The 19,275-nt window shown below is 35.9% G+C and overlaps 1 protein-coding gene across 1 annotated transcript in view; it reads left to right on the top strand.

The window, feature by feature from the left end:
* The first annotated feature begins 416 nt into the window (after positions 1 to 416).
* LOC125665996 (PAN2-PAN3 deadenylation complex catalytic subunit PAN2-like) overlaps positions 417 to 19,275 on the top strand; it is a 56,837-nt gene continuing 37,978 nt past the window's right edge. The window contains exons 1-8 of the mRNA XM_048899046.2: positions 417 to 561; positions 3,034 to 3,291; positions 6,001 to 6,132; positions 8,515 to 8,684; positions 10,556 to 10,676; positions 10,979 to 11,056; positions 12,073 to 12,191; positions 14,777 to 14,921. Coding sequence (XP_048755003.1) covers positions 3,058 to 3,291; positions 6,001 to 6,132; positions 8,515 to 8,684; positions 10,556 to 10,676; positions 10,979 to 11,056; positions 12,073 to 12,191; positions 14,777 to 14,921 — 999 coding nt within the window. The 5' untranslated portion in view covers positions 417 to 561; positions 3,034 to 3,057. The remainder of the gene's footprint in view (positions 562 to 3,033; positions 3,292 to 6,000; positions 6,133 to 8,514; positions 8,685 to 10,555; positions 10,677 to 10,978; positions 11,057 to 12,072; positions 12,192 to 14,776; positions 14,922 to 19,275) is intronic.

Genomic DNA, 19,275 nt, shown 5'->3' with positions numbered 1-19,275 from the left:
CAGGAGAACTCGTACCCAAAAATTTGGGTACGAGTTCTCCAAGAGAAGTCGTACCCATCAATATCAGGGTACGAGTTCTCCCGGAGAAAAAACTTGTCAATTGTATTATAAAAATCTGGGTACAATTTCAGAGAAAAAACTTGTCCCAAATTTATGGGTACGAGTTCTCCTGGGTACGGGTTCTTCTGGGTACGAGTTCTGATACCAAACAAAAGCGTGGCATCAAGTTAACAGATCGATTGTAAATGACATTTCCCCCTCCATAAGGCCTAGTGAAAATAATACCAGGGTACATGTACCTCGACATATTTGCTAAACACTCTTTTTTTCTGTATTTGGTCTTTTGATTGTCACTTCTCCCCTTCTTTTCTTAAGTTTGTATGCCCAGAATTGGATTTGTAATAAATATATATTCGCAGTGAAGCGAGTGCGGGAGAGTGCGCCCCCTTGTAAGAAATCTCTTGTAAAAGGAGGTTAAAAATTCTATTGTTGGAAGCTTTGCGAGGGAGAAGCAAAGACAAAGTCGCAGATTCTATATTTTTACGTTTATTTTGTAACAAGGTAAGATGTGAAGTTGAATTCCAATCTCTCTAGTCATTCATTATCTTATTAGTAACTTAATTTTTAGACAAATATGTATATCAAGATTTGAGTGTAAATTTTGTAAACAGTGCTTATGATGCGTGTCGAGTGTCACATTGCATTTGCCAGGCTTCAATTTTTACATACACGTTATGCATCATTGATAATCTGACATGACATTTGAAAATATTAGTCTAATTAGATTGAATTAAAAGAATCAAATGGTATATAATATACGAATTCGGGATGAGAAAAAAAAAAAAAACTCGCCTCATGGTATGGTACGAGTAAGCTGAGAGATTGACCACTAGTCATTATGATGGGTTTACTAGTCCCATACTATTTTCATACTTTATTCACATAATTAAAAACTGCAAATGGACATGTGTTTTAATTAATCATTAAAGACATCCATGTACTCTGTTGTGAATATATTGACAGTTTTTATCATTATAAATCACTTGAACTAAAGGTGAACATGCACATGTGCATCAGTCTTTTTAAACTTAACCCCCCCCCCCCCCAACAAACCAACATAACAATCAATTTTTCATTTTTAAACATTGCAAATAACTGTTTTGTGATAAACATTTAGCAGTGAAATCTTTTCTAGTAATTCAAGATTCTTCTACACTTTACCCTCACTTTTATATTGTGGTACACGGCAACTCAACTAATCATAAGTAAATGTCCCCAACACCACAACTCAGAGAAAGGCATCTCAGGAATGACAACAACTCATCAACATCACCTGTATTGAATAATGATGCAATAGAGAGATAGAGAAAAGATTGAACACTTTTCATTGTTTTGTTGTATTTCATCACTGTCACCCAAGACACCCTTCATCAGTCATTTCAAAAGTAGTTTCAAACATGACAAACTAACAACCTTGTTACTCCATTGAGTGTTGGATCTATATGAACACATTTTAGCCAATGACCCCCCCCCCCCCCCCCCCCCCCCCCCCCCCCCACACACACACACACATATACAACAAATTTTAGAAAGGTGGCATAGATGCTTCTTATGCTTTGTCAGTTTATCACCCCCAGGCATTTGCAAATATATTTCCTTTCTTAAAGAATAAACAGTCCTGAACAGATTCAGAAATGGTTGACCCAGAGACATGTGTTATATCTGTCTCTAGTTCTGCACTGTAAGTTCCCTTGTGCGTGGTGAAGAGGTCAACCTGTCCCGCAAGAGGAAAATTACAAGAAAGAAATCTAAAATAAATTGAGGGCTTGTCACATAATATTTCTTATTGAAACATTGAATATTATGTCAAATGAGTAAATAAAACATATGTAAACAAAATTATCATTCCTGTATTTTTTTCAACTAGTTTTGATGAGTCGATAAATTGTCATATCTATGAGATGTCCCTTCTATGACTTGCCATATCAAAGAGTTGTCCTATCTATGAATTTTTTTTATGAGTTGTCATAGACCCATTGTTACGTGCGAGGGAAGAGTGTGGGCAGTCTCCATATTGAAAAGTGAGAATGTAGTGCCACCAGCTGGTATTGCTGCTTTTTCTGCCTTTAATTAACAATCTCAGTTAGTTACACTGCAAACTCAAAGAATAATTTGAACTTTATAGAAAAAGATCATTTAAGAAAATCCTGCAATTATAATGATTTTTATGCCTCAAAGATCAGGGGGCATATTGTTTTTGTCCTGTCTTGTCATTCCGTATTTCTGTCTGAAACTTTAACCTTGCTAATAACATTACAGGATGATATTCATAATGTTAACAAAATAACACATTGAACAATCAACCCAAAGTTGCAATGAAACTATAATTTTTTAGAAATCAAATATTCATAACAAAGTAATTTATTCATTTATCTTACTATGTAAATGGCTTGTGTACAGACATCAATAAATATAACTTAATTTCTGTACAGTCACTAGAAACGCCTGGTCATTCTGACCTAATTTATTATGTAAGTTACTGTTAACAAGGTCAAAAGGTATAAACCAGCATGCAAAGTTGTACTGCTCAAAACAAGCAATTTTATTAGTCTACTACTGGAGTCAGATGCATGCCATCTGTCTGTCAGTCCGGGAAATGAGTTTTCTGCACTTTTTGTCATGCATACAGATATAATTAATTTGATACTTGGTGCATTACTTACTTATGCCTGTTGTCCCTATGTGGGGTATAGACTCTGACTGCCGACAAGAGATCGCCAGGCATTTCAATCCTGGGCCTTCTGCTCAAGCTGTCAATTTTAAGTAGGCAAGTAAATTTTAAATTAAAGCAGATGACATTTACTTGGTCACTTATATGAAGGGAAGGACTTAAACATGTTAGAATATCAGTTTATCAGCCCCCATTCAACACTTGGGTGCATGATGCAAAGTGTCCGAGTCTTAACAGGTTGTGGGAAGACAAACAGATTTTGAGATATGATAGTATTTATCACTCTATGAATTATATTGTAGATGGACGGATAGAAGTAAATCAAGATGAATTTCAACAGAGTGCCCATGCACCCCCAGTTTCCCTCTCCTTCCCACCTCCCCCCTAATGCAGGTCCCCCACCCATGCCCCCAAACCCAGGGCACCCGGGCCACATGCCTCAGGGCTTGCCCCAGGGCATGCCTCCAACTGCTTTACCTCCACATATGCCGCACCACATGGGTGGAGCTGATCTTAGGAGAAATGATGGAATGATGATGCAAGGGCATTATGGAAACCAGGTAAAATTGCATGAAGAATTAAAATTGCATTCTTTATAATTCAAGAATTAAGAATGTTCTGTTAATTACACACATGTATGTAAGATATATGTTAAATTAAAGGCATAGGGTCTATGATATTCAGTGGTAAAATTTTGCATGTTCCAAAAAGGTGGCGAAATTAAAGATCATAACTAGAAAATCACAAAAAGTTCTTTAGAATGTTTACAAACACATTGGATGCAATAGTAATTACTCATATAGAATTTTAATGTTGTTGAGGGGAAGTAACTTTTGTCAATAATCCTGATAAATCTGCTTAAATATTATTCAAAAGTTTGTCATAAAATGAAGTCGGGGATTTTTCTTTATTAAACGCCCCTAATGATCAAACAACAATGTTAATTTGTTAGTTGTTAAGTTGTAGTTTTTAGCTCACCTGAGCTGAAAGCTCAAGTGAGCTTTTCTGATCGCTTTTTGTCCGTCGTCTGTCTGTCCATCTGTCTGTTAAACATTTACATTTTCAACTTCTTCTCCAAAACCACGGGACCAATTTTAACCAATGTTGGCACAAATCATCCTTGGGTGAAGAGGATTCAAAATTGTTCAAATGAGGGCCAACCCCCTTATCCAAGGGGAGATAATAGCAAATCAGTAAAAATACACTGAAAATTTTTAAAAATCTTCTTCTCCAGAACCAGTAAGCCAATTTCATTCAAACTTAATGCAAATCATCCTTATTTGTAGGGAATTCAAAATTGTTCAAATTAAGGGCCAGGTTCTCTTCAAAGGGGAGATAATCACAAAAGTGTAAAAATAGGGTGGGGTCATTTAGAAATCTTTTTCTCATGAACCACTGTACCAATATAGTTGAAATTTATGTGGAAGTTTGCTGACATAATGGAGATTCAAGTTTGTTCATATCATGGCCCCCAGGGGTTGGATGGCGCCACAATAGGGGAAACCATATTTTATATGTATTTATATAGGAATAATCTTTTAAAATCTTCTTCTCAAGAGCCATTGAGCCAGAAGAGTTCAAATTTACATGGAAGCTTCCTGACATAATGCAGATTCAAGTTTGTTCATATCATGGCCCCCGGGGGTCGGATGGCGCCACAATAGGGGAAACCATATTTTATATGTATTTATATAGGAATAATCTTTTAAAATCTTCTTCTCAAGAACCATTGAGCCAGAAGAGTTCAACTTTACATGGAAGCTTTCTGACATAATGCAGATTCAAGTTTGTTCATATCATAGCCCCCAGGGGTCGGGTGGGGCCACAATAGGGGAAACCATATTTTATATGTGTTTATATGGGAAAAATCTTTTAAAATCTTCTTCTCAAGAACCATTGAGCCAGAAGAGTTCAACTTTACATGGAAGCTTCCTGACATAATGCAGATTCAAGTTTGTTCATATCATGGCCCCTGGGGGTCGGGTGGGGCCACACTGGGGGAAACCACATTTTATATGTATTTATATAGGAAAAATCTTCTTCTCAAGAACCATTGAGCCAGAAGAGTTCAAATTTACATCGAAGTTTCCTGACATAGTTCAGATTCAAGTTTGAAGCTTTATGACATAGTTCAAATTCAAGTTTGTTGAAATCATGGCCCCCGGGGTGTCAGGTTTTGCCACAATAAGGGAAACCGTATTTCATATGTGTAGATATATGATAACTCAGGTGAGCGATATGGCCCATGGGCCTCTTGTTAATTAAGAAATTAATCTAGACTTATAATTCTTTTATTTGAATTAAATTTTTTTAGTAGAATCAGGGTTATCACTAGGAATTATTGAAGACGAGTCCCGGACTGGTGGTTTATAAGCAGCTCGAGTCCCATGAAAATTTGATGAGTCCCGTGAATATTTAATGAGTCTTTTTATATAAGACAATTGAAATGGAACCAGTACAAAACATGACAATTTTAAGATTTATTTTTAATCATTGGCCTCGGATGACTAATGCCCAAGCCAACAGAATTACTTCCCCAAATCTCCTATCATCACAACAACCTTGTTCAATATTAAACAGCATTTTAATCAAATTGTTGTGATAACATAGATGGGTATTAGTTTTGTTTGCCGATGCTCTGTAAAACCTATCAAAGTTTACTAACTGTTCTACTTTTGATTCTAATAAAAATGGATAACGGAAGACAAACGTTTGAATATAGACACTGCCAATTTGTAAAATAAATAAATAAATGTAAATAACTGCCAGTGGCAAAATGTTCTCCATTTTGCATCAAATATCTCATTATCTTTTGAATATTACAATGTATATTCTAATTTGTGCCTAATTGACTGATGCTAAACAAAGAAGTCGGATTTGGATACTGTGAACACGGTGGTATTATCTCACTTCAATAGAGCGTAACGTTTTGCCTAGATTTTTTCCTACTACGATTTTTAATTAATACACAATATCAGGGCTTCTACGTAAAATTATGATATTTACTCGGAGTCTGCCTCGTCCGTGGGACTTGCCATATCAGACAAACTTGCATCCCACATGAATTTTCTGTGTCTGGGACGCGGATTCTTGCGTTAGTGACAACCTTGCATCCCACATGAATTTTCTGTGTCCGGGACGCGGATTCTTGCATTAGTGACAAACTCTGTAGAATGAGCTATATAAAGGGGAACGAGAGAAATTTCACATTCTACACACTCTTATTTAATATTTTGTTCCTGTGTTACCATGGTTACGTTTCTGTGTAGGATGTGTACTCGACTGGAGCAGAGCCTGAGTACGTGGAAATTAACAATACCCTGGTGGACGGAGGAGATCGATACGGTGTTTCCACACTCTGCTTCGATAGTCAAGAATTACTCTGGATGGGAAATCAAGGGGTGAGTGTTAAAAGTCCAAGGTCATCGAGCATCACTTTCAAGGTCATTGTGTATCATTTTCTCAGCTGTTTAGTTTGATAGCATTAAATCGGGTAACAATACATACACAGGCAAATGTGCATCATGTGAATTTCACGTGAATTGCTTTTCACTGAACTTCACATAAATTTCATGTAAATTTCACAGGAATAGTGATTCACATGAGTTTATGTTAAAATATTCACGTAAATTTCACAGGAATCATTTTCCATCAGTAATAGCATTTTATCTATCAATTATAAATTAACATGTAAAATAATTCAGACAATAAAAGTTTCATGTTCATGTTGCTTTTTTTAATGTTTGAAAAACCAATTTTTAGATCTTTCTTTTTGTATTTTGATTTAAAGAATAAAATTTAGACATGTATTTGATATCAATTTCCACTCAGAGTTGTCATTCCTACTCTCCGTTCCTCTATGTCAACATTTCAATGGAGGGTCATAGTTCCATTCTTAGAAGTGTTTACAGACAAAAACGTTAATTCCCAATAACTTTTTCCACATGTTAATCTTGTTTTATAACCGATTCAATATTAACCCACGAAATAATTCTCCTGGAATTATGTAAATTTCATGTGTGAGTGTAATTCAAAAGGCTTTGTTCAAAAGTAAGCATGATATTTATTAACCTTTGGATATAAAAGAAGGTACTAAAAGATGTTCAAAGTGAAAGTTACAAGAATTTTGTAAAACAAGAGCCATTGACAGGTATAAATGAGGGTGAGGAAGGACAACTCTTGGTAAGGAAGGACAAATCTGGGTAGGAATCAATATGAATGTGTAATGATCCAATAATATTGAATGCCTCAAAGCTATAATTTTAAAATTGATGATAATCACATATAACACACACACACATATATAATATTATATATATCAGTGATTTTTTGAAGGCCCATTTTGGGTCCGAATTTCGGCCCTTTCCCCTCCTAAAATTTGTCAAATTCTTCCCAATTTAGCTTGCATTTTTCCCAATGATAAAATTATGAAAGAAAAAATTAATGTATTTGAAAAATATAAACATTCGATGTCACATATGACTTAACAAAGAGTTATGAAAATTATGATTTGGATAGAATAGTTGAAAATTTTAAAAGGTAAAAGAAAATTAGATGTGTAAAATAAAGATAATATAATGTTTGATATGATTTTAAAACTTATTTACTATAAAATTGATTTTCCCAATTTGATTGAAATGTCGACAATTTTCCCAATTCGAAAGCTACAGGACCCTTGTGAAAAATGTAGAAAAATCACTGCATGTGTCTGTAACCCATGTAAGTAGAACTATAACTCTTGGGTTGGTTTGTTGATATTTGTATTTAAATCTAAATCTGCAACATACACACACATTTGGGCGTAACATTTACCCTAGCTGTAATTCACAAAGTACAATATTATAACTTTACAGCATAATATCTAAAGTATGATATTACTATTACTTAAATTCATGCATTATTAATGTATGTATAAATATGCTTACCAGTCTATAGCCAATGTAATAAATCTGGTGAATATATAAGATATTACTCTATACTGCTAACACCTTGATAGTTGTGCAGAGAATGACTGGATATTATAGAATAGCACGCGAGTTAGTGAATACAGCTAACTCTCTCTCTCACACACACACATCTCTCTATCATGGGACATACAAACCAGAAACTACAATAGACACTAGCTACCAAACAAAATGAGAACCTGGTCACATGTCTTTAAAGGGACTGGTTCACGATTTTTGATGAAAATAGTTTTCATTTTTGATGTTGAACATTAAAAATATAACTCATTTAATGTTGACAGCCAAAATTTTGACCTTCTGGATGCAAGTATGAAAGCAATATTTTAGCCTTAAATATGTGTTATGTAAACAAAGACTCGAGTCTTTTTATTTAAACAAACACAGAAGTGAAACATTGATTTTGTAATATAATTCATCTTAATTTTCCATAATCACAAATTTTAACTTTTATATGACACATTTTACCCCCAAAATGCTTGAAATGTGAAATATATAATAAACTTAGATTGATATCCATTTCTTTTGAAAATTTCGTAAACAATAACATACCGCAATCTTTGTTTACAAAACAAATAATAAAATCTCTTAAATGAGCTTCTGTGATGATGTATAACCTTAATTTTCATTTGAAATCTTTCAAACACATTAGACAGTAGATTTTGATCATTAAAAGTGAAAAACTAAATTTTGGGTAAAATCGTGAATCAGTCCCTTTAAAGTTTTAATGATAACTGCAATATTCAAATTTTCATATTTATGTTAAAGTGGCCTGTATCTTTTATGATTTAGTTAAAGTCACCTGTATCTTTTATGATTTAGGGCCACGTTACTTCTTACTACGGAGCAGAACTACAGAAGTATACGTCCTTCCAAATCCATGTGAATGAGGACATCCGACAGATTGTACCCCTGTCTCGGGGAGTTCTCTCCCTTACTCAGAGCAGTCTGGCCTGTAACAACAGGAGGGGAATCCCCTTATTCAGTTACAGGTAATTAGGTTACAAACTTACAATGTCACCATAGGTAAGAAATAGAAGGTTAAAGGGGTGTGGCAAATATATCGGGGTATTGGTCACAAATTATCTTTCTGTTTAGAAAATATATTGATTACAAATTATCTTTCTGTTGTCATGGGAAATGTGTCAGGGTATTGATTATAAATTATCTTTCTGTTGTCATGGGAAATATGTCAGGGTATTGATTATAAATTATCTTTCTGTTGTCATGGGAAATCTGTCGGACATGTCTCAGTCCGTCTCTGCTAACCAGTGTCTGATTTGCTTACTTTCATCTCCCCCTTGGCAGATTTAGCCTTATTTTTCAAAACTCCTTAGAGATCCCTATCGGATATCCAGAGTTACCTTTCTTACGAAGTATAAATAGACTAATCACAACCTTGACGACAGTTGTAACAAGCTTGATTCATTAAGATAATGGCAGCCTGAACTGACGTGTGTAAAATCACCAAACAGAACACACCTTTTTATGTTGGATATGTTCATAATGTGCAGCGATGTGCACCTACAAAGTAAGATTGTATCATAGTCTGTACACAAATGCATATTTTCATCACAGCTAGACATAGAAAAAAATCAAAATTGAACATTTTATGATGGTACTCTTTATTATTGTAATTTGTGACGACCACGGCACACTAAACCATTTTACCTATGTTTTGTAAAAACAATGTTGTAGTCTTTGACAAAAAACAAAATGGCCTTAATAGTAGATACAGGAACACATGCATACAGTGAAGTGCTGGGATGAGACGTAATTCATTATATCCAGTAAGCTGATGATATGATTTAAAACTACAGGGAATGAGAATCACTTCGCTGTAATATACCTGTTAGATTTTGATCACTAAATATTGGGCCAGTGAAGGAGAGAGTACAATGTTTGTACAGGTAAATTAAAATGAATTTGAAAACTCTGTTAGCAAGTGATATAGACTTAATAGCACATTAACAATTGAACATTTAAACTTCTGGATAATTATTTTTCCAATTCTTTTCAAATTTTGTATGAAGCATTTTTGAGACAAGGGGAACATATATTTTAAATTTCAGAACTCCTGCACCCCTGGAGCCTTATGGGAAGGGCAAACATTATGAAAAATTGACCAATTATCTAAAATCTTTCTCTCTACAATTGCACATCTGTAAGAAAAACTGTATGAGTAGTGATGTAGAGTAGGAAGGCCTCTACCACAATTGTAAATTCCATGATCCCCTTGATTGAGGTTCTGACTTCAGGGTGTGTTCAAATTTGGTATATATAGTGTATATGTGTAAAACATGTTATGCTATTGATGCTAAATTGAAACTAAATACATATAGATATTTACAAGAAATTAGGTAGTCCTTTACCAAAATTATAAATTTCATGATCCCAGGGGTAAGGGTTTTGGTTCCAGGGTAGGTGCCAAAATTATAATAGTGATTATTGTCTTTATAATTTGATAGACTTCTTTTTAAAGTGTTAAGGTTGCTGATGTGGTATAAAATCTAATTGCTTATTTAGAAAAAGCAGAAAAGATGTATAAATTGTGAATTTAGCAACCACAGGGTTTTGACTCTAGGATGAGTCCTACAGACCAAGTGATTTCATAGCCCTTGGAACTAGGGATACTTTTGACTAATGTTCATGACCGATAAGATCAGCGGGCCTTTTCCTTGTTAGTGTCAAGAATTTTAGACAACTTATCTTCTCTGGCTGGCTCCCCCCCTCCCCCTTAGAAAAATGATGTTATGTGCTTGAAGCAAGCAGGCAAATTCTCTCTGGATCAAAACTATCAGTTGTGGAGAGAAGACTTTCAGCTAGCAGTATTAGTGTGATATAATCTGCCCTTTGTTTGTAGGAGTGCAACGATGCACAACATGCAATGTATGATGATGACAGGGCCCTCTTCAGTAATCATCGGAGGTCATCAGGCCAAGGTCATAGAGCTGGAGGTCGAACACAAGGAGGTCATCCGTGAGGTGAAACAGCAGTTTTTTGGAAATCATTTATATGTTTTCATTAATTGATATTTTATATTTCAAACTGTTAATTCATTAAATGTAATATATGGGTTACTATGCAATATTTGCATTGAATTGTAAAAAACCACTTGTATAAAATCAAAATTTGTGCTTTTATTTATCTATAACTAATCTGTAACATGCATTACTAGCAGGGGAATGGTGCTCACTATTTTACGTTTTCATGAATTGTTGTGACATTTTATCAAATTAAAAAAATATAGAGCTTGTTAGTAAAGAGATTTATTATCTGTTGACAGGTGGACATACCTGAGCCTGGCTGTGCTATATTTAGAGGCACTAACAAGTACATCTGTGCTGGAGACACAGCGGGAAAGGTAAGGAAGAGGAATTCTGGGAAATAGCATTTCTAAATCGTTCACTTGATTAAGATTTAGAAAATCTGGGAAATAGCGTTTTTGAATCACTCACTTGATTAACATTTAGAAAAGCTGGGAAATAGCATTTCTGAATCATTCGCTTAATTAACATTTGCCAAGGTTTATTACTATATGTTCATGCAAGGTAGATAGATTGATCGGGAAACACATATATCAGGGCTTGAAGCTAATTTTTTATGTCACCAGTCCAGCCAGACTGATGGGGTATAATTTCAACCAGTCCACAAAAAAATTTACCAGTCTAACAGAGTTTTCCAAAAATAATTAACAAATTTCGTTAATGGTATTAAAATGAAATTTAACTTAATATGCCTCAGACAATATTGTAACACTTATGTGAGATTTATGTTTATTAATCGGGTTCGTCTGATATCTACAGAAGCATACCAAATGTGTGTATAAGATTTCATGAGTATATTTTCCAAAATGATGCTTTAGAAAATTAACCAGTCCCATCAGACTGACTAAAACAAATGTCGGTCAGTCCGCCAGACTTTTAACCAGTCACAGACTGACGGGCATATGTTAATTTTGAGCCCGGTATATTGAAACTGTTTGTTATAGTCATATTTGTGGTTTTTCGTCATAATTGGCTGGTTGACTTGGTGCAGAGTTTGGTGTGCAGTCAAACCTGTAATAAGAGACCGTCCAATGGAAAAATGGGGGGAAAAAAGGTCACATATGACAGGTGGTCTCTTAATACAGGTTTGCAGTTTTGACTGTATTTGTGAGGATGATTTCTGACTGTTTTTGTGAGGATGATTTCTGACTGTATTTGTGAGGATGATTTCTGACTGTTTTTGTGAGGATGATTTCTGACTGTATTTGTGAGGATGATTTCTGACTATTTGTGAGGATGATTTCTGACCGTTTTTGTGAGGATGATTTCTGACTGTTTTTGTGAGGATGATTTCTGACTGTATTTGTGAGGATGATTTCTGACTGTTTTTCAGGTAACTTTGTATGACCATTCCACAATGAAAGCTGAACATGTACTGGAGGCTCACACTGGAACTCTGTCCGACTTCGACATACAGGGGAATCTCCTGGTGACTTGTGGATTCTCCACACGGTATATACTACAGCACATATTGACTAATGGTTATCACACAGTATATACTACAGCACATATTGACTAATGGTTACCACACGGTATATATACAGAACATATTGACTAATGGTTATCACACGGTATATATACAGAACATATTGACTAATGGTTACCACACGGTATATATACAGAACATATTGACTAATGGTTAACACACGGTATATACTACAGCACATATTGACTAATGGTTATCACACGGTATATACTACAGCACATATTGACTAATGGTTACCACACGGTATATATTACAGCACATATTGACTAATGGTTACCACACGGTATATACTACAGCACATATTGACTAATGGTTACCACACGGTATATACAGCACATATTATACATTTGTTGCATGAAAGTGAGGGAGATATAAAGATTAATTCACCCAAGAAAAATCATATTCCCCGAGGACAACGGATATAACATAAAAAATGGAAGTACCATGTTGTAGAGGCATTGGCACGTATAAGAACCATTACCGGCAAGGCTGTAAGTGCCATGCATTGTTTTGAATTTGCAGTACCTCACCTATAGCTTATAGTCGATTAGAAAGGTCCTGAGAGCTTATGTTGCCTCTTATATTGTACATAATGTGGACTTATAATAAATATTACTTATTGTTATTTTGTTAAATACAATGCATTAGAAATTTATGTTTACATTTGTACAGAAATACTGTGACTGTCTGTAGACTGACTGTCCTAGTCCGTAGACTGACTGTCCTAGTCCTAGTCCGTAGACTGACTGTTCTAGTTCATAGACTGACTGTCCTAGTCTGTAGACTGACTGTCCTAGTCTGTAGACTGACTGTCCTAGTCCGTAGACTGACTGTTCTAGTCTCTAGACTGATTGTCCAAATCTGTAGACTAACTGTTCTAGTCTGTATATTTTCTGTCCTAGTCCATAGACTGACTGTCCTAGTCCGTAGACTGATTGTCCTAGTCCGTAGTGACTGTCCTAGTCCGTAGACTGATTGTCCAAATCTGTAGACTTATTCTAGTCTGTAGATTGACTGTCTTAGTCCGTAGATTGACTGTCTTAGTCCGTAGACTGATTGTCCTATTCCGTAGACTGACTGTCCTATTATGTAGACTGACTGTCCTAGTCTGTAGACTGACTGCTCTAGTCCGTAGACTGACTGTCCTAGTCCGTAGACTGACTGTCTTAGTCTGTAGACTGACTGTCCTAGTCCATAGACTGACTGCTCTAGTCCATAGACTGACTGTCCTATTATGTAGACTGACTGTCCTAGTCTGTAGACTGACTGTCCTAGTCCGTAGACTGACTGTCCTAGTCCGTAGACTGACTGTCCTAGTCCTAGTCCGTAGACTGACTGTTCTAGTTCGTAGACTGACTGTCCTAGTCTGTAGACTGACTGTCCTAGTCCGTAGACTGACTGTTCTAGTCTCTAGACTGATTGTCCAAATCTGTAGACTAACTGTTCTAGTCTGTATATTTTCTGTCCTAGTTCATAGACTGACTGTCCTAGTCCGTAGACTGATTGTCCTAGTCCGTAGTGACTGTCCTAGTCCGTAGACTGATTGTCCAAATCTGTAGACTTATTCTAGTCTGTAGATTGACTGTCTTAGTCCGTAGATTGACTGTCTTAGTCCGTAGACTGATTGTCCTATTCCGTAGACTGACTGTCCTATTATGTAGACTGACTGTCCTAGTCTGTAGACTGACTGCTCTAGTCCGTAGACTGACTGTCCTAGTCCGTAGACTGACTGTCTTAGTCTGTAGACTGACTGTCCTAGTCCATAGACTGACTGCTCTAGTCCGTAGACTGACTGTCCTATTATGTAGACTGACTGTCCTAGTCTGTAGACTGACTGTCCTAGTCCGTAGACTGACTGTCCTATTATGTAGACTGACTGTCCTAGTCCGTAGACTGACTGTCCTAGTCCGTAGACTGACTGTCCTAGTCTTTAGACTGACTGTCCTAGTCTGTAGACTGACTGTTCTAGTCCGTAGACTGACTGTCCTAGTCCGTAGAACGACTGTCTTAGTCTGTAGATCGACTGTCCTAGTCCGTAGACTGACTGTCCTAGTCCGTAGACTGACTGTCCAAGTCCGTAGACTGTCTGTCTGTTAGAAGTTGGCCTTCGTACCAACCAATGCGACTTCCACACAGTCAACCATTTTGCTGGACAGTAAAGCTTGATGGTAGAAACTGTGTATATCTTTAAGTCGAAAAAAGCTACATCATACAAAACTGCATTACGTTATTTGTTTTCAGGCACAAATGAATAGTATTACGTCTTGTTTTCGGATTTATTGATGTGTAAATTCTCGTTCAGAATGTTTTTTGTGCAGTCATAAGAATTGTAATAGGTAACATTATTTCACATATGATATTGTATCAAGAGTTTTGAAGTTTTACTGATAATGATTTGTGTAGTAATGTTACTTGTAAAAAGAATTGGTCGAAGTCACAGTTTTACTAAAAAAAAAAAAGAAGCTTTCAGAGACAACGTAAACATAATGAATCTTTACATACTATGCATGTAATTTAGGAGACTGGATTAATATAAAACAATCTTCCACAGGCATACTAACTTGACAGCGGACCGGTTCCTTATGGTGTATGACTTGAGAGTAATGAGAGCCATGGCTCCGATACAGGTCGTCATTGACCCCATGTTTCTGCGCTTTATACCCGCCTACAACAACAGAATGATCATCACATCTCAGGTGTGTATAATCTATGGAGATTCATGATTTCTACCACATACATATAACATTATGTAGTTCCCAACTCCAAAGGTGCCCCCCCCCCCCCCCCCCCCCCTCTTCTCCCCCTCATTTCAATTAATTCTCCTAATACCTTTACAATATTCCACATCACTGTTTTTAGCTCACCTGAGCTGAAAGCTCAAGTGAGCTTTTCTGATCGCTTTTTGTCCATCGTCTGTCTGTCTGTCCATCCGTCTGTCTGTCCATCCGTCTGTCTGTTAAACATTTACATTTTCAACTTCTTCTCCAAACCACTGGGCCAATTTTAACCAATGTTGGCACAAATCATCCTTGGGTGAAGGGGATTCAAAATTGTTCAAATGAGGGCCAACCCCCTTATCCAAGGGGAGATAATAGCAAATCAGTAAAAATACACTGAAAATTTTTAAAAATCTTATTCTCCAGAACCAGTAAGCCAATTTCATTCAAACTTAATGCAAATCATCCTTAGTTGAAGGGAATTCAAAATTGTTCAAATTAAGGGCCAGGTTCTCTTCAAAGGGGAGATAATCACAAAAGTGTAAAAATAGGGTGGGGTCATTTAAAAATCTTCTTCTCATGAACCACTGTACCAGTATAGTTGAAATTTACGTGGAAGTTTGTTGACATAATTGAGTTCAAGTTTGTTCATATCATGGCCCCCAGGGGTCGGATGGTGCCACAATAGGGGAAACCATATTTTATATGTATTTATATAGGAAAAATCTTTTAAAATCTTCTTCTCAAGAACCATTGAGCCAGATGAGTTCAACTTTACATGGAAGCTTCCTGACATAATGCAGATTCAAGTTTGTTCATATCATGGCCCCCGGGGGTCGGGTGGGGCCACACTAGGGGAAACCATATTTTATATGTGTGTATATAGGAAAAATCTTTAAAAATCTTCTTCTCAAGAACCATTGAGCCAGAAGAGTTCAAATTTACATGAAAGCTTTATGACATAGTGCAGATTCAGATTTGTTCATATCATAGCCCCCAGGGGTCGGGTGGGGCCACACTAAGTGAAATCATATTTTATATGTGTTTATATAGGAAAAATCTTTTAAAAATCTTCTTCTCAAGAACCATTGAGCCAGAAGAGTTCAAATTTACATGAAAGCTTTATGACATAGTGCAGATTCAGATTTGTTCATATCATAGCCCCCAGGGGTCGGGTGGGGCCACACTAAGTGAAATCATATTTTATATGTGTTTATATAGGAAAAATCTTTAAAAATCTTCTTCTCAAGAACCATTGAGTCAGAAGAGTTCAACTTTACATGGAAGCTTCCTGACATAATGCAGATTCAAGTTTTTTCATATCATGGCCCCTGGGGGTCGGATGGGGCCACACTAGGGGAAACCACATTTTATATGTATTTATATAGGAAAAATCTTCTTCTCAAGAACCATTGAGCCAGAAGAGTTCAAATTTACATCGAAGTTTCCTGACATAGTTCAGATTCAAGTTTGAAGCTTTATGACATAGTTCAAATTCAAGTTTGTTGAAATCATGGCCCCCGGGGTGTCAGGTTTTGCCACAATAAAGGAAACCGTATTTCATATGTATAAATATATAATTTTTTTAAAATCTTCTTCTCAAGAACTACTGTGCCAAAAAAATTGAAATATACATGGAACCTTTATGACATAGTGCAGTTTCAAGTTTGTTCAAATCATGATCTCTGGGGGTCAGGTATGTCCACAATAGGGGAAACCGTTTTTCATATGTCTTAATGTAAGATAATTAATCTTTAAAAATCTTCTCAAAAACCACTGTGCCAGAAATTTACATGGAACCTTTATGACATAGTGCAGATTCAAGTTTGTTCAAATCATGGCTCCCGGGGGTCGGGGTGGGTCCACAATAGGGGAAACCGTATTTCATATGTCTTATATAGGAAATCTTCTCAAGAACGACTGTGCCAGAAAAGTTGGAACCAGAGCCACGAATAGCCAAAAATGGCCCTTAGTCAGAATATGATATTATTCTCAGGGACAGAAACCAAGAATATCTATTTTTCAAATATGTTATCCTTTTTCCTATATCTTTTCAATTCTTTTTGTTATTGACCTTCAAAGTACCCATTGTTTTGGCCAGATTGTTATTGACGTCGCAATTTTGCAACGTAACGTCACAATTTTACAACGTTTCATGTACTTTTACGTGAAAGTTCTCTAGGTATAAAAGTGAAACAAAAACACTATTCAGTGCAATTTAATTATGATATTGTAAATATTTAAATCTGTCTATGTTAATTCTATATTTAAACACACACCTATATAGTATAATCGTACATCTCTTTCTCCTCTCTCTGTTTGTCTCCAGCCCTCTCTTTATATTTTTTAAATTTTTATATATGAAACCATTCAACAGTTTTAAAGTAATATTAATTCAGTACCTCTTTACTTAGCTGTGTTATTTAAGTATGACATGAAGATAAACCCAATCCCAATATTTTAACTGTATTACCATTTATTGCACATACCGATATTTTTGGGGGGGGGGGGGGGATCTTAAAATGTACACGAAAACATGGTGGATCCAACCGTTGACTTACGAATAAGATCTATTGACCTATGTGTGTGCATTTCAATATTACATGTTGTTTATGTTGCATATTGATCACTTCTTTTAACAATCTTTTATAAGTTTGCGGATTTTTATTTTTATTATTTGTTTGGGGGGTGTTATTATTATCCCGCATGTACATGTAATCACATCAAAAACAGTAATATCCAGGCTTCGGACAGCGTTATTTCAGACGCACTTTGCTACATGTACAACTTTGGACAGTGAGTAAACATTTTAATTCTATGTTTCACACTTATATTTGTGTTTTGCTATATAGGGAGTTACGTTTATGATGTGTGTGTGTGGGGGGGGGGGGGGGGGGGGGGACCGTTACAAAAGTAGCCGTACATGTACAGAATAACACATGAACAGAGTTCTTGAAATTTCTTTTGAAATGTCAGACATTTGGTCTGACACTGTTAGAAATAGTGTCAGCCCAAACAAAATTTTGTCAGTCCAGATAAAAATGCATCGCTTTTGAGGTTTTCATATATTTTATTTACTACATGTGTAATTGTATTCAATCTCCATCTCAGCTATAAGTTTATAAATCATCTTTTCATACCCTTTCTCATCTTCCTTATACTCTGAATGAATCTTCCTCACTTTCACTATCCGAGCGACTTTCTTGCTCTATTTCTCTCTCACCCTCGACTTCTCTCTCTTCCTCCATTTTTCTCTCTATCCTGTATATTCCTCTCAACTTCTTTCTCATCTTCCTTTGCAATCGTTGTAACTACTTTTTCTCTCACTTAAGCCTGAGTGTAGTTGGTCTTTCGTCAGTTTCGACTTAGAGCAGATTGTGTCATCAAAAACGCTGCAAACAAAAGCCATTGTCTCCCAGATTGCCAGGCGGAGATACAATCGGTTTCTCTTCTCCTCGTAGTTCTCACAACAGATTCCTCACGTTTACGTTTCAATGTGTTGCCGGATTTAGCATCGGTTTGAAAATTTATGGGCCACATGGCCGCCATTTTCCCCGGTAAAAAACGGACTTCGATCCCGATCTTATATCGGCCATCAGGACCGACAATTAAGTAACTCGTGTCGGACATTTACTACTTTTATCGGATAATCCGACATTACCGACACTTTTCAAGAACTCTGCATGAACATTTAGTTTAGCCATATGGATGAAATTTATTTTACATTATAGGCTAAGAAAATGTTCACGTGAACTAATAATCAGGTAAAATATGTTCCATTTATCTAATTTCATTAGTTTCCTATCCGTATCATTTATTACAATAATATCTAGACCTGTGTGTATTTCAAAATGCCTTAATTATTATCATTAACTCCATAACATCTATGAAACGAATTCATTAATTAAAAAGTCTTATTCTGATACTGCTGTTACATATAATAGAACCAAACTCCCTCCTTGCATATATTTGGTTAGTGTGCAAACAAAATTAAGCGGATGTTATTTTCACATAAGGGCTATTCAGCAAAAAAAAATATGGGGGGGGGGAGAGAGAGGGAAGGCACTTTATTTTTAAGACAGCCACCCATACAATTAAATTTTCCTCTGCTACCACCACCCATACAATTAGATTCTCCCCTGCAATTCAATACTTTCATTTAACATAACAAATGGATCAACCATATGATATTTTAGAACTTAATTCTAGTTTATATTTTTAAAAATGCAAAAAGTATAAACAATAAAATGTCTTTCTTTGTTGTTTCATCGGGAGATGAAGGTAGCAATCATTGCAGAAAAAATTACGTATTTTGATTTCCAATGCAATTTTG

This window comes from Ostrea edulis, chromosome 10, assembly GCF_947568905.1.
Source record: "Ostrea edulis chromosome 10, xbOstEdul1.1, whole genome shotgun sequence".
In the NCBI taxonomy this organism is placed as follows: Eukaryota; Metazoa; Mollusca; class Bivalvia; order Ostreida; family Ostreidae; genus Ostrea; species Ostrea edulis.
The sequence above is the reverse complement of the archived record's forward strand: the minus strand, read 5'-3'. Positions and strand labels throughout refer to the sequence as shown.